Here is a 13,104-nt window from a genome sequence, read left to right as displayed (position 1 = left end):
GGTTTGTTTTTGTAGGTCCTTTTCTTCTCTTGTGTTTCCCACTCAGAGAAGTTCCTTTAGCATTTGTTGTAGAGCTGGTTTGGTGGTGCTGAATTCCCTTACCTTTGCTTGTCTCTGATGCTTTTGATTTCTCCATCGAATTTGAATAGGATCCTTGCTGTGTAGAGTGATCTTGGTTGTAGGTTCTTCCCTTTCATCACTTTATATATATCACACCACTCCTTTCCGGCTTGTAGAATTTCTGCTGAGAAATCAGCTGTTAACCTTATGGGAGTTCCCTTGTATGTTATTTGTCATTCTTCCCTTGTTGCTTTTAATAATTTTTCTTTGTCTTTAATTTTTCTCAACTTGATTACTATGTGTCTCAGCGAGTTTCTCCTTGGGTTTATCCTGCCTGGGACTCTCTGCACTTCCAGGACTTGGGTGGGTATTTCCTTTCCCATGTTAGGGAAGTTTACGACTATAGTCTCTTCAAATATTCTCTCGGGTCCTTTCTCTCTCTCTTCTCCTTCTGGAACCCCTATAACGCGAATGTTGTTGCGTTTAATGTTGTCCCAGAGGTCTCTTAGGCTGTCTTCATTTCTTTTCAGTCTTTTTTCTTTATTCTGTTCCACAGCAGTGATTTCCACCATTTTGTCTTACAGGTCACTTATCTGTTCTTCTGCCTCAATTGTTCTGCTATTGATTCTTTCTAGTGTATTTTTCATTTCAGTTATTGTATTGTTCATCTCTGTTTGTTCTTTAATTCTTCTAGGTCTTTTTTAAAGATTTCTTGCATCTTCTCGATCTTTACCTCCATTCTTTTCCCAAGGTCCTGGAGCATCTCCACTATCATTATTCTGAATTCTTTTTCTGGAAGGTTGCCTATCTCCACTTCATTTCGTTGTTTTTCTGGGGTTTTATATTCTTCCTTCATCTGGTACATAGTCCTTGGCCTTTTCACTTTGTCTAACTTTCTGTGAATGCGGTTTTCATTCCACAGGCTGCAGGATTGTAATTTTTCTTGCTTCTGCTGTCTGCCCTCTGGTGGATGAGTTACAGGTCACTTATCTGTTCTTCTGCCTCAATTGTTCTGCTATTGATTCTTTCTAGTGTATTTTTCATTTCAGTTATTGTATTGTTCATCTCTGTTTGTTCTTTAATTCTTCTAGGTCTTTTTTAAAGATTTCTTGCATCTTCTCGATCTTTACCTCCATTCTTTTCCCAAGGTCCTGGAGCATCTCCACTATCATTATTCTGAATTCTTTTTCTGGAAGGTTGCCTATCTCCACTTCATTTCGTTGTTTTTCTGGGGTTTTATATTCTTCCTTCATCTGGTACATAGTCCTTGGCCTTTTCACTTTGTCTAACTTTCTGTGAATGCGGTTTTCATTCCACAGGCTGCAGGATTGTAATTTTTCTTGCTTCTGCTGTCTGCCCTCTGGTGGATGAGGCTAGCTAACAGGCTTGTGCAAGCTTCCTGATGGGAGGGATTGGTGGTGGGTAGAGCTGGGTGTTGCTCTGGTGGGCAGAGCACAGTAAAACTTTAATCTGCCTGTCTGCTGATGGGTGGGGCTGAGTTCCCTCCCTGTTTGTTGTTTGGCCTGAGGCGACCCAGCACTGGTGCCTACAGGCTCTTTGGTGGGACTAATGGTGGACTCTGGGAGGGCTCATGCCAAGGATTACTTCCCTGAGCTTCTGCTGCCAGTGTCCCTGTCCCCACAGGGGTGAGCCATAGCCACCCCCTGCCTCTGCAGCAGACCCTCCAACACTAACAGGTAGGTCTGGTTCAGTTTCCAGTGGGGTCACTGCTCCTTCTCCCTGGGTCCTGATGTTCACACTCTTTTGTGTGCCCTCCATGAGTGGAGTCTCTATTTCCCCCAGTCCTGTTGACGTCCTGCAGTCAAATCCTGCGAGCCTTCAAAGTTTGATTCTCTGGGAATTCCTCCTCCCATTGCCGGACCCCCAGGTTGGGAAGCCTGACATGGGGCTCAGAGCCTTCACTCCAGTGGGTGGACTTCTGTGCTATAATTGTTCTCCAGTTTGTGAGTCACCCACCCAGCGGTAATGGGATTTGATTTTATTGTGGCTTCTCCTTTGTCATTGGACATCTTTTTTGGTGAGTTCCAGTGTCTTCCTGTCAATGATTGTTTAGCAGTTAGTTGTGTCCTTGCTGCCCAAAGACCCTTCTGACTCTCCTTATTCCACCAAAAGAGGCCTGGGTGACAGGACTTGCTTCCCAAGGGAAAAGAAGCTTTAAATGACACAATAGACCAGATAGATTTAACTGATATTTACATTGTAGAAGATGACTTCAGAGGGATGGAGTATTTTAATTAGCTCCTTCACCAAAGCCCCAACCTTTGAAGTAAAACCCAAGCTGCTCCACTAAACAAACATCAACCCTGCCCACAGACTTGAGTTTCCTGGCCAACACCCCAACAAGGACATCACAATACAATGGCCTGGGCTTTGTCCTGGCCTGTGGCTCTCAGCGTGTCCCAGGCAACCCTGGGCTGCCACAAAGGAAGTCAAAGGAGGGCAAGTAGAAGGAGTCAAGGGGACAAAGCAAATGAGGCCACTCCCTTCTGTGGGGGCACCTACTCCACGGAAGTCTGGGGAGAGAGGTACCTAGTTTACTTCCACTGTCCCTATCTTCTTATCAATCAATTTAATTTATTTTAAATTATGTGTTCATTGAAGAAACTTTGGGAAAAAACAGATATGAGGAGGAAATAAAAATTACTCACGAACTTACTCTGCAGAAACAAGTATTACTCTTTTGGAATCTATTTCTATTTGTGTTGTAGTTTTAACATAGTTGAGATTATACTTTATTAAAATACACAATTTTGTAATCAGCTTTTAAAAAATAAATGTATCCTCACATAATTTACAATTATTTTCAAATATCATGTGCATGGGTAAACTGTATTTTCTTTAATTACATGGGCAAACCATGTTTTACTTAGCCATTCCTCTCTCTACTTTGAAGTATTTTCCAATTTTTCTAATCATTATAAATAATCCTGCAATTAATGACTTAGCATCACAAAGCTTGGTCTGTAATTCTGCACTACTTTAGGATAGGTTATCAAAATTAAAATTCATAAATCAAAAGAACAAATACTTGAACTACTGCCAAACTGCTTTTCAAGAGGGCTGTACTAATTTATAAGTCAACTTGCCATGTGGGAAAATGCCAGTTTGACAGCACTTTGCCAGAACTGAGAATTATCTTCTAAAATCTTTGCCAATTTGAAAGGGAATAAAAAAACCACTTCTTTGTTATTTCAATTTGCTGTTCTTTATTAGTTATCTAAGGAGTTGAATTTTTTTTCATAGTTTTTAGTCATTTAGATCCCTTCTTTTGTGAATTCTCCCAACTGTTTTCTTCTTTAAATAAAGAGTGAATTATTCCTTCATGAATTTTATTAAATATCTTATTATGTGGTACAAATGTGAAATATAGAAATATGATCTACAGATTTTATAACTGAACTTTGTATATACTGCTAATAGGGATTACTAATAAACTCAAAGAGAATAGTTCAGAGACCTAACTAAAATAGAATTCTTCAAATATTTTAAGATTAGAAATGTTACTTGCGACGGTCTCTACTTACAGCTGCCAACAATGGAAAATAACTTAAAGTGTCCAGCAAAAGGGAAGGCCTGGGACCCCATGAAAAATACCTGAGGAATGGAAGTAGAGGTGGGGTAGGGTGGGATGATAAAAGACTTTTACTTCTCATTTCATATGTTTGAATTTCTTTTATTTTTACCAAGTACTTGAACTACTCCTAAAATTTTAAAAACTTAAATTTTGATGTAAAGAAATTAACAAATATGACTAATGTCATTCATGATTCATATGAAACAAGTAATAAAATTAAAACAAAATTTTGCATATAATATTACAAAAATGTTCATAAAATTAATTTGACAGAAATCTAGAGTGACATAATAAAAAAATTTTTTTTCTGTGGAACCAAAAACAATGTGGCTGCAAAGGAGTTACATATAACTCTTTTACATTTTTTCCCCCAAACAAAATCGTTCCATTGTCTTAAAGGGTCTTTTGAAAGATGTTATTATTATTTTTTTTTTTTGGTGGTACGCGGGCCTCTCACTGTTGTGGCCTCTTCCGTTGCGGAGCACAGGCTCCGGACGCACAGGCTCAGTGGCCATGGCTCACGGGCCCAACCGCTCCACGGCATGTGGGATCTTCCCGGACCAGGGCACGAACCCGTGTCCCCTGCATTGGCAGGCGGATTCTCAACCACTGCGCCACCAGGGAAGCCCTTGAAAGATGTTCTTAAAATGGCATACTTCACATTTTTGTGTGAGACTTCTATTGTACACACCTCAGAGAGCATGTCTTTAGTCTTTCTACCTTTGTGCTCGGCTATTTTAAAGGTGACATTTCCAAAGGCCAGTGCTCAATCCCTTCTGCCAGGCTGCCTCATAGAGTCCTTACTTTATGGACACCAGGCACCTTCATAAATGAGTCTACCTGAGCTGGACACTCTGGAAACAGGAACTGAGGCAGCGGATGTTCACAGACAGCAAAGAGTCATTTCAAGTAACTTGATAATAAGTTGAACTAAATGACCTACAGAAAGACTAACTACAACCACTCCAAGAGAAGCAATGTCTTATGAAGACCTAAGTCATTCCCATGTGCCACCCTAGAAACGGTAAGTAAACTCTAAGTAAAAGGTCCTATGTACAACTTTTGAGTCTTTATTTCCTAAGTGTGCAAATTATTCAGCAATAATGTAGGGAAATAAGAGCTCTCATACACTTCTTATTGGAGTATAAGTTGGTAAAACTCTTGAAGGCAATTTAGTGATAAATTTCAGAAATCCTAAAGAAGGTATACACACAGTGACACAATAATTCTATTTCTAGGACTTTAGAGTAAGAAAATAAGTGAACATGCGTGTGACAATTACTGTTAGAAATTACATTAGAAAATTAACTGTATGGGAATTCCCTGGCAGTCCAGTGGTTTAGACTCAGCACTTTCACTGCTGTGGCCCAGGTTTGATCCCTGGTTGGGGAGCTAAGTAAGATCCCAGAAGCCGCATGATGAGGCCAAAAAAATTTAAAAATTAAAAAAAGAAAGAAAATTAACTATAGTATTATTTAAACAGCTGAAAACTGGGAAATTAACTAGATATTTAATAGTAGAAGTTGGTTAAAGAATTTCTATTTATTCATCAACACAACGGAACAGTAAGCAGCCATGAAAAATGACAGACTAAATGTTTACTGACATGTGGTAGACTGTATTTTTGGCCCCAATTCTTAACCCCTCCCTATGTCCAGGCTCTTTGCCATATAACTTTGCAGTGCCCCCCGCATTGTGGACAGGATGGAAATACCCACCCCTGAGATCAGCCGTGTTATGTTTTGATCAATGCGATGTAAGCACATGTGATACAACCAGAAACTTCAAAAGCTCAAGCCTGATTGGGCTTGTTCGCAGTTGTATCTCTGCCATCACTATGAGAAGAATATGCCTAAATTAGTCCCCTGGTCCATGAGGACGACAGACATGTGGCGAAGAGCCCAGCCTAGATGAGCCAACTACAGTCAGCTGCTGATGCATGAATGAGCCCCGATGAAACCAACAAACTGCCTAGCCACATTCAACCTAGATCAGCTGACACCTATCTGACTTACAGACAGACACATGAGCTAAGTAAATGTGTATTGTTGTTTTAAGCCACTGAGTTTTGGAGTGGTTTGTCAAATAACATTTTTGTGATGACAGTTAACTGATACAATATTTAAAAGTGTAAAAGAAAAATGAGGGAAAAATCTGGAAATATATACCTCCAATGCTAATAGACTTCTAGTGAAAAATGATAGATTAATCACACGTATATCATCTTTCCCTCCAAAAACCTCACTAAAATGACAATAAAGCATTAAAAATAGTCTTAAATAACAAATTAACAGAAGAGACTACAGCAAAATAAATTTTAACATAATAGTGGAAACATTAAAAGCAGGAGGAAGAGGGATAAATGATTGAGCATTATGGAAGAAATTATAGCTCAATGGCCTGCAGGGAGGAATACCAATAAAAATCAGGCCAACTCACCCCATACAACTTCTGAGAGATCCAGCACCTTGAAGGTATCAGATACTACGGCAGGTGGGGGTAAGTTACAGAGATGAGAATCAAGCTGAATGTTTGTATACAGAACAGCCAGAACCCCAGGTCTCACCTCAACTATGTGCAGCCAGGTGACTACCCCTACTTACCCCATCCTTCTAACATTCTTAAATAATAAGCAGACAGCCAAGGATCACCATAAATAAGAGAAAATCTACCCATATGAAAGACAGAGCCCAAGACAAACAGAAAACAAAGGTGGGGCGGTGTGGGGGGAGGGAATCCAGGAAGACAAAGAGATTATGCTTAGAACAAATGGAAACTGAAAACAAAAACAAAACCAAGAAAACTCAGAGCGATAAGAGAGGATACCGTGGTGATAAAATAATAACGATGCTTCAAAGAAACAACTGGAGACCAAGAAAGAACTTAAATCAATAGAAAATAAAACATACAAATTAGATCAATCCAAAAAGTCCAATATCCAATAGACACCCCAAACGAGAGGACAGAGAAAACAGAGGAGAATTTGAAAAACAGTACCGGAATATCTTCTAGAACTAAAGGACACTAGTCTCTATTTTGAAAGAGCCTACCAAGTACCCAGTAATGAATGAAAAAAAGAACCAAGTAGACATAGCATCATGAAATTTCAAAATACTGAGGATAAAAAGAAGATCTTAAATCTTTCAAAGAAAAAATTAGGTTACGTATAATGGCTTCAAACTGTCCAACAGCAACTGGGATGCTGGAACACAGCGAAGCAATGCCTTCAAAATTCTGAAGGAAAATTTTTTCCAGTCTAGAATTCTATACCTTGCCCCAACTATTAATTTGCTGCTAAGTTAGAAAAACACATTTTTTCTTGTGTGGAATGATTCAAAATACATATCTCACACACCCTTTCTTAGAAAACTACTAGAGGAAGTACTTTAGCAAAACCGAGGAAAAAAATCAATAAACGAGAAAAGGAATCTGGGAAAGAAGGGATACAATACAAGAGAATTATAAGGAAAAGTTCCACTATGACAGCTTTGCATCAAGACCAGACAACAACCAGGACAGACTGGTACAGGATGAAGGATGTGTGAGGCAGATCTCCAGAAAAAAAATGGAACCAGTAAACTATTTGATGTACTTAACATTTTTTTTTAAAAACTACAGACCTACTTTGTTTTACTGTACTTTGCAGATATTGTGCTTTTTACAAATTGAAGGTCTGTGGCAACCCTGCATTAAGTAAGTCTATTAGAGCCATTTTTCCAACAGTGTTTGCTCACTTTGTGTCTCTGTGTCACGTTCTGGTAATTCTTGCAATATTTCAAATTTTTTCATTATTATTATGTTATGTTGATCTGTAATTAGTGATCTTTGATGTTACTCTTTTAATTGTTTGGGGGCACCACATGCCCATAATATGGCAAACAACTGATAAGTGTTGTCTGTGTTCTGACTATTTCACAGACTAGCTGTTCCCCCACCTCTCTCCCTCTCCTCAGGCCTCCCTATTCCTTCCTAATATTGAAATTAGGCCAATTAATAACCATACAATGGCCTCTAAGTATTCAAGTCAAAGGAAGTGTTGCATACTTCTCACTTTAAATCAAAAGCTAGAAATAGGGCTTCCCTGGTGGCACAGTAGTTAAGAATCTGCCTGCCAATGCAGGGGACACGGGTTTGAGCCCTGGTCCAGGAAGATCCCACATGCCGCGGAGCAATTAAGGCCATGCGCCACAACTACCGAGCCTGCGCTCTAGAGCCCTCAAGCCACAACCACTGAAGCCCGCATGCCACAACTACTGAAGCCCGTGCGCCTAGAGCCCGTGCTCTGCAACAAGAGAAGCCACTTCAATGAAAAGGCTGCACACCACAACAAAGAGTAGCCCCCACTCGCCACAACAGGAGAAAGCCCATGCGCAGCAACAAAGACCCAACGCAGCCAAAAATAATAAATAAATAAATAAATAAATAAAGGGGAAAAAAGCTAGAAATAATTAAGCTTAGTGAGGAAGGCACGTCGAAAGCTGGGACAGGATGAAAGCTAGGCCTCTTGCACCAAACAGTTAGCCGAATGGTAATGCAAATGTACAGTTCTTGAAGGAAATTAAAAGTGCTACTCCAGTGAACACATGAATGATAAGAAAGCAAAACAGCCTTATTGCTGATATGGAGAAAGTCCAAGTGGTCTGGAGAGAAGATCAAACCTGCCACAACATTCCCTTAAGCCAAAGCCTCATCCAGAGTAAGGCCCTAACTTTCTTCAATTTTATGAAGGCTGAGAGAGGTGAGGAAGCTACAGAAGAAAAGTTTGAAGCTAGGAGAGATTAGTTCATGAGGTTCAAGGAGAGAAGCCTGTCTCCAGACCATAAAAGTGCAAGGTGAAGTCGCAAGGGCTGATGTAGAAGCTGCAGCAAGTTATCCAGATCTACCTAAGACAATTAATGAAGGTGGCTACACTAAACAACAGATTTTCAATGTAGATGAAACAGCCTTATTTCAGAAGAAGATGCCATCTAGGACTTTCATAGCTAGACAAGAGAAGTCAATGCCTGGCTTCAAAGCTTCAAAGGACGGGCTGATTCTCTTATTAGGGGCTAATTTTTTTTATCAATAAAGTATGTTTAAATTAAGCTATGTACATTTTTTTAGACATAATGCTATTGCATACTTAACAGAATATAGTATAGTGTAGACATAACTTTTATCTGTGCTGGGAATCCAAAATATTCGTGTGACTCACTTCATTGCAATATTTGCTTTATTGCTGTGATCTGGAACCAAACCCACAATATCTCTTAGGTATGTCTGTATTGTTAGGCGCTTGAAAGATCTAGCAGAGCAATTGGGGAGAAAAAAGTGGTTGGTACAGAAAGATAAAGCAAAACAAAAACAAAAACAAGCAAAAACCCCACAGTTACTAAGCCCAGAAAAAATAAAAGGTTGTACAAGAAAGAAAAAATAACCATAGTTATTACTTTTCCCAGCAGTGAATAATACATATACTGTCATAAAACATAGGTACCAACTACTGATTTACTCAAAGCTGTGACATAACTTCTCTAGGAAAACCAGGTAAAGGGGAAGTGAAGATATTGGTAAAAGAAAGCTAAATCTTTATCTCCCATAATAAGAATACAATAGAAAATGTCTAAAATTTATAATTCATGAAACAGCAATATGAGGTCTTATTTAGAAATATGGAAATAAATGCTAGCAAAAAAAAAAGTAGTTCCTTCAAAGAAGTTGAACTAGGGATGGGAAGAAAGGGGCAGAACACTGCTATTCTCATTGTAAGCCTTTTAGAAGTTTTTGTTTTTTGTTTAAACTATGTTAACAGTGACTCTCTGAGTGGTAGAATTTCAGGATGTTTTAATTAATTTTTTTCTCTTGGCTTATCTAAATTTTCTATAAAATTACTTGTGTAATTTTAAAAAATGTTTTTAAGTGTTGTATTTTTTTTTTTTTAAATCCACAGCATAAGTGTTACAAAAGCCTGCACAAATTAGGGACTGAACTTTGTACTTTCCTTTGGGGACTTACCTTTTATCGTGGTCAAAATGAAGAAAGCAATGAGGGTGTTGTTGATGGCGCAGGTAGACTTGGCAACACAAGACAAGACTGTGTAGGGATTTAAGAGATAGCTGGGGAAAAACACACATATTTGGCATTAGTAATCCTGGTCAAAGGACCAGGGAGTCCTGGCCACCATAGCCAGGAAGTTCAAGAGGTTTACTAAAACCATACTCAAGGGAAGGCAACTTCTTAGAAATAAGTTTTCCTAAGTAAAATAGGATGGAGTGGGGTTGTGGCCAGTGAGTAAAAGGCACTGAACATTCACTGCCTATTCTGCGCTATGTGTTATAAGGAAAACCATCATATTTCATCATCACGGATCCTGTAAACCAGCTATAACATCATTCCCATTTTGCAGATGAGGAAACTGAGACTCAGTGGTTAAGTAGCCTAAGGTTTTACAAGCTAATAAATACATTCAAAATCAGGTCTTTCTGGCAATAAGCCTACATTTTTTATTACTTCATGCTTCAAAAATGATAAAAATTCTACCAATTCCCACAGAGCCATATATTTTAGGAATGTCTCCAGTTATCTCTGAAAACCAGGAAAGTACTGTTTTCTCAATCAGGTTCCTAAGCTCTGACATAGGCTACCCCATTCAAGAGGTGAGAGCAGCTTAAGTTTAGTCCTCTTGGCAGCCAAGCTATATCCACCAAGCCAGACCCAAAGGACAGAATAAGTATCTGCTGAATTCAGTAAGCTAGTGGCCATTGAACTTCACAGGACAACCTGAACTTCCACTGGGAGGGAATTAAACTGTAACAGTCTTTTCCTGAGGTGGGAAGGAATGGACTGAAAAAATAAATTTGAAATGCTGAATAGGGAAATCTTATACAGTCATAACTGTATTTTTATTTATTTTTATGCTGCTTCCACAAAAGATTTGAGGCAGCTCAAATAAGAACAGATAATAAAAAGTGAGAGCAAAATTAAAATAGAAATAAAGAATCAAGACCAGGGAAAGCATAAATAAAAGGAAAAAGTAAAGGCTAGGGAAAGAAGAACAAATGGGTCTTCTACAACACTGTAGTAATCAGCTTTAAATCTGGTTCTGAGTTTCCTGGCAGACAAAGTGAAAAGGGAGACCAGTTACATAATTCTGATTATCAGATAGAAAGAAACATACCAGTGTCTCAGAGAGAGATTATAATTATTATGCGCAAATAAAGACCTTAAATCCAATACCTCTCAGAGCTGTAAGATTAGCAGTTCGAAAGCCAAAGGCCCAGAAATTGTTGATTTTTTTTTCCAGCAATTACAGATAGGCTTGTTCTACAACCTTTAAAGAAATGGCTGCTGCTATTACAAAACTACCCCCTGGAGACATAGGAGTCCATAAGGGATTCATAATGTTGCCAAACCTCTGGTTCTATTAGGTAGTTCCCACCAATATTTCTGAAATACATAGATATGAACCGATACTTCAAATGTGTTTGGTGGGAGGAGAAGAAAAGCCATTTCTAAATAGCAGGTGATGTTCAAGAAGCAGCTACGCAGCCACCTCTCTGGAATACTGAATAGGAGAGTCACACACAAGGCAAAGGGTTGAATAAACTGTCCTCACAAGGCCCCTTCTAAATCTGAAGCTCTAAGGTCATGTTTTTCCATGAGGAAACTTGTCTGCCTTGTTTTACTGTGTATCCTTAAGAACTAGTATATTATTAACATTTAAGATTAGTTGACTGAATAATTATTCCCATTTGCCTATCTGAGGAATATAAACAGGAATAACCTGAAAGAATTAAAGTTATAGGCAGCACTGGTACTCCTAAAGAATTCTTTCATAGAGCCTCAGTAAGTTCCACTCTCTCATACTGGTCATCCAGCTGGGATGGGTCTGTTTGGTACTTTACTTCAGTTTTCTGAACTATAAATGGGGGACTAAATTGTAAGTGAAACATAGGAGTTGCTTGAAATAACTGCTGCATAAAGATCAGAATTTTATGAAATCCATATATCACAACTGGAAAACTTTTTTTTTTTTTTTTAGAAACACTGGTTACAAGGAGGCTGGAACCAGATCAGCATCGAGTGAAAAAGCATTTGTGAAGGGTCGATTGTGCCTGTGCTTGTGTGAGGCTTTGTCCCAACAGAGACAGGATGGCTCTGTCTCTTTTCCTGGCCAGAACCCCAGTTGTGCAACAGAACTATAGCAAATACTTGATGACTAAGACTGCAAATCTCCAAAAATACAACAAACAACATGAGACAGTCTCATCAGATTTTCCTCACATTCGTTGGCCCTGAGCCCTGTTTTGTCAGAGAATACTTACAAGAGGGCCACTTTCAGAGGGATGTAACGCATTTCCATAGGGGTTCGGATGAGTTCGGCCACATCTGGGGCATACTGGTCTAGTTCTAGGAGGAGTTTCTGCTTTTTAAACTGGAAAAAAAAAAGACAAAACACATGAAACAAATAACTTCCCATTGCTTTTAGGATGAAGACAAAAGTTCTTCCATGGCCCATGTGGCCTGCCTGACCTGGCCCTACGTCTCCAGGGTCATTTCATGCTCGCTCCCCACACCTCTCACTTTCTGGGTTCAAGCACCATGAACATGCCACTGCCCTCCTGCTCCCAGCTCTTTGCATTTAACCTAGAACAAACAACCTCTTCTTCTCTTTCCCTAGTCAACTCCCACATAATCTTTAGATCTTAGTTAAATTGTCACTTCCTCAGGAAGGCACACTCACTGCCCTGACTGTAAAAATCTCATAACACTGTTCACAGTTAGAACTTTTTTATTTATTTATGTGACTATCTTTCTCCTTCACTATACTATAAGTTCCATGAGGGCAGAGACCATGTTTATTTGCCAATACCTGGCACAGTGAGCAAACAATAAACATCTGTTGAATGGCTAAATGAATGATTGAATGGCAAAGCAGTTTTTAGTCATTTTTAAGAGTTATCATCAGTGGCCTAAGGATTCCAAAGTTCCATCAAAGTGAAATATTTTCATGCAAAGTGGAACGATCCCCTGAATGTCACAGTGTTCTGGGTTTCCTTCCGAGCTCTCCTGTTTCAAGTTTTTGACTTCCACAGAGGAAGTGGGAAATGACCATGATGAAGAGAAGGAGGAGGAAGGCTGGGTGTGGCTGGGCAGCCGGATAGTTGAGAGGGAGTGAGATGGGGGTGGAAAGCTCTTGCCTTCCCCTGTGTGTCCCAACAAGTTCATGGGTGTGTTCCAGATTGAAAAAAAGTTAGGCAACCCTATAAGCAAACATGGGTCACACTACAGATAGAAAAAGCCTCTGAACCCCAAATGGGTAGCCCTGCTGATTTAATGATCTTAGATAGTATAAAATCAATGCTGCAACCTATTATAAAACTAATTCAGGGGCTTCCCTGGTGGCGCAGTGGTTGCGCGTCCGCCTGCCGATGCAGGGGAACCGGGTTCGCGCCCCGGTCCGGGAGGAT

General features: G+C 39.4%; 1 protein-coding gene across 1 annotated transcript in view; it reads right to left on the bottom strand.

Annotated features, from left to right (window-relative positions):
- PIGU (phosphatidylinositol glycan anchor biosynthesis class U) overlaps positions 1 to 13,104 on the bottom strand; it is a 120,674-nt gene that overhangs the window by 75,028 nt on the left and 32,542 nt on the right. Inside the window, exons 5-6 of the mRNA XM_024128344.3 lie at positions 11,959 to 12,068; positions 9,650 to 9,750 (exon numbers count right to left, since the gene is read on the bottom strand). Of these exons, the coding sequence (XP_023984112.1) occupies positions 9,650 to 9,750; positions 11,959 to 12,068 (211 nt within the window). The remainder of the gene's footprint in view (positions 1 to 9,649; positions 9,751 to 11,958; positions 12,069 to 13,104) is intronic.

This window comes from Physeter macrocephalus, chromosome 14 (assembly GCF_002837175.3).
Source record: "Physeter macrocephalus isolate SW-GA chromosome 14, ASM283717v5, whole genome shotgun sequence".
NCBI classification, from domain to species: Eukaryota; Metazoa; Chordata; class Mammalia; order Artiodactyla; family Physeteridae; genus Physeter; species Physeter macrocephalus.
The sequence above is the reverse complement of the archived record's forward strand: the minus strand, read 5'-3'. Positions and strand labels throughout refer to the sequence as shown.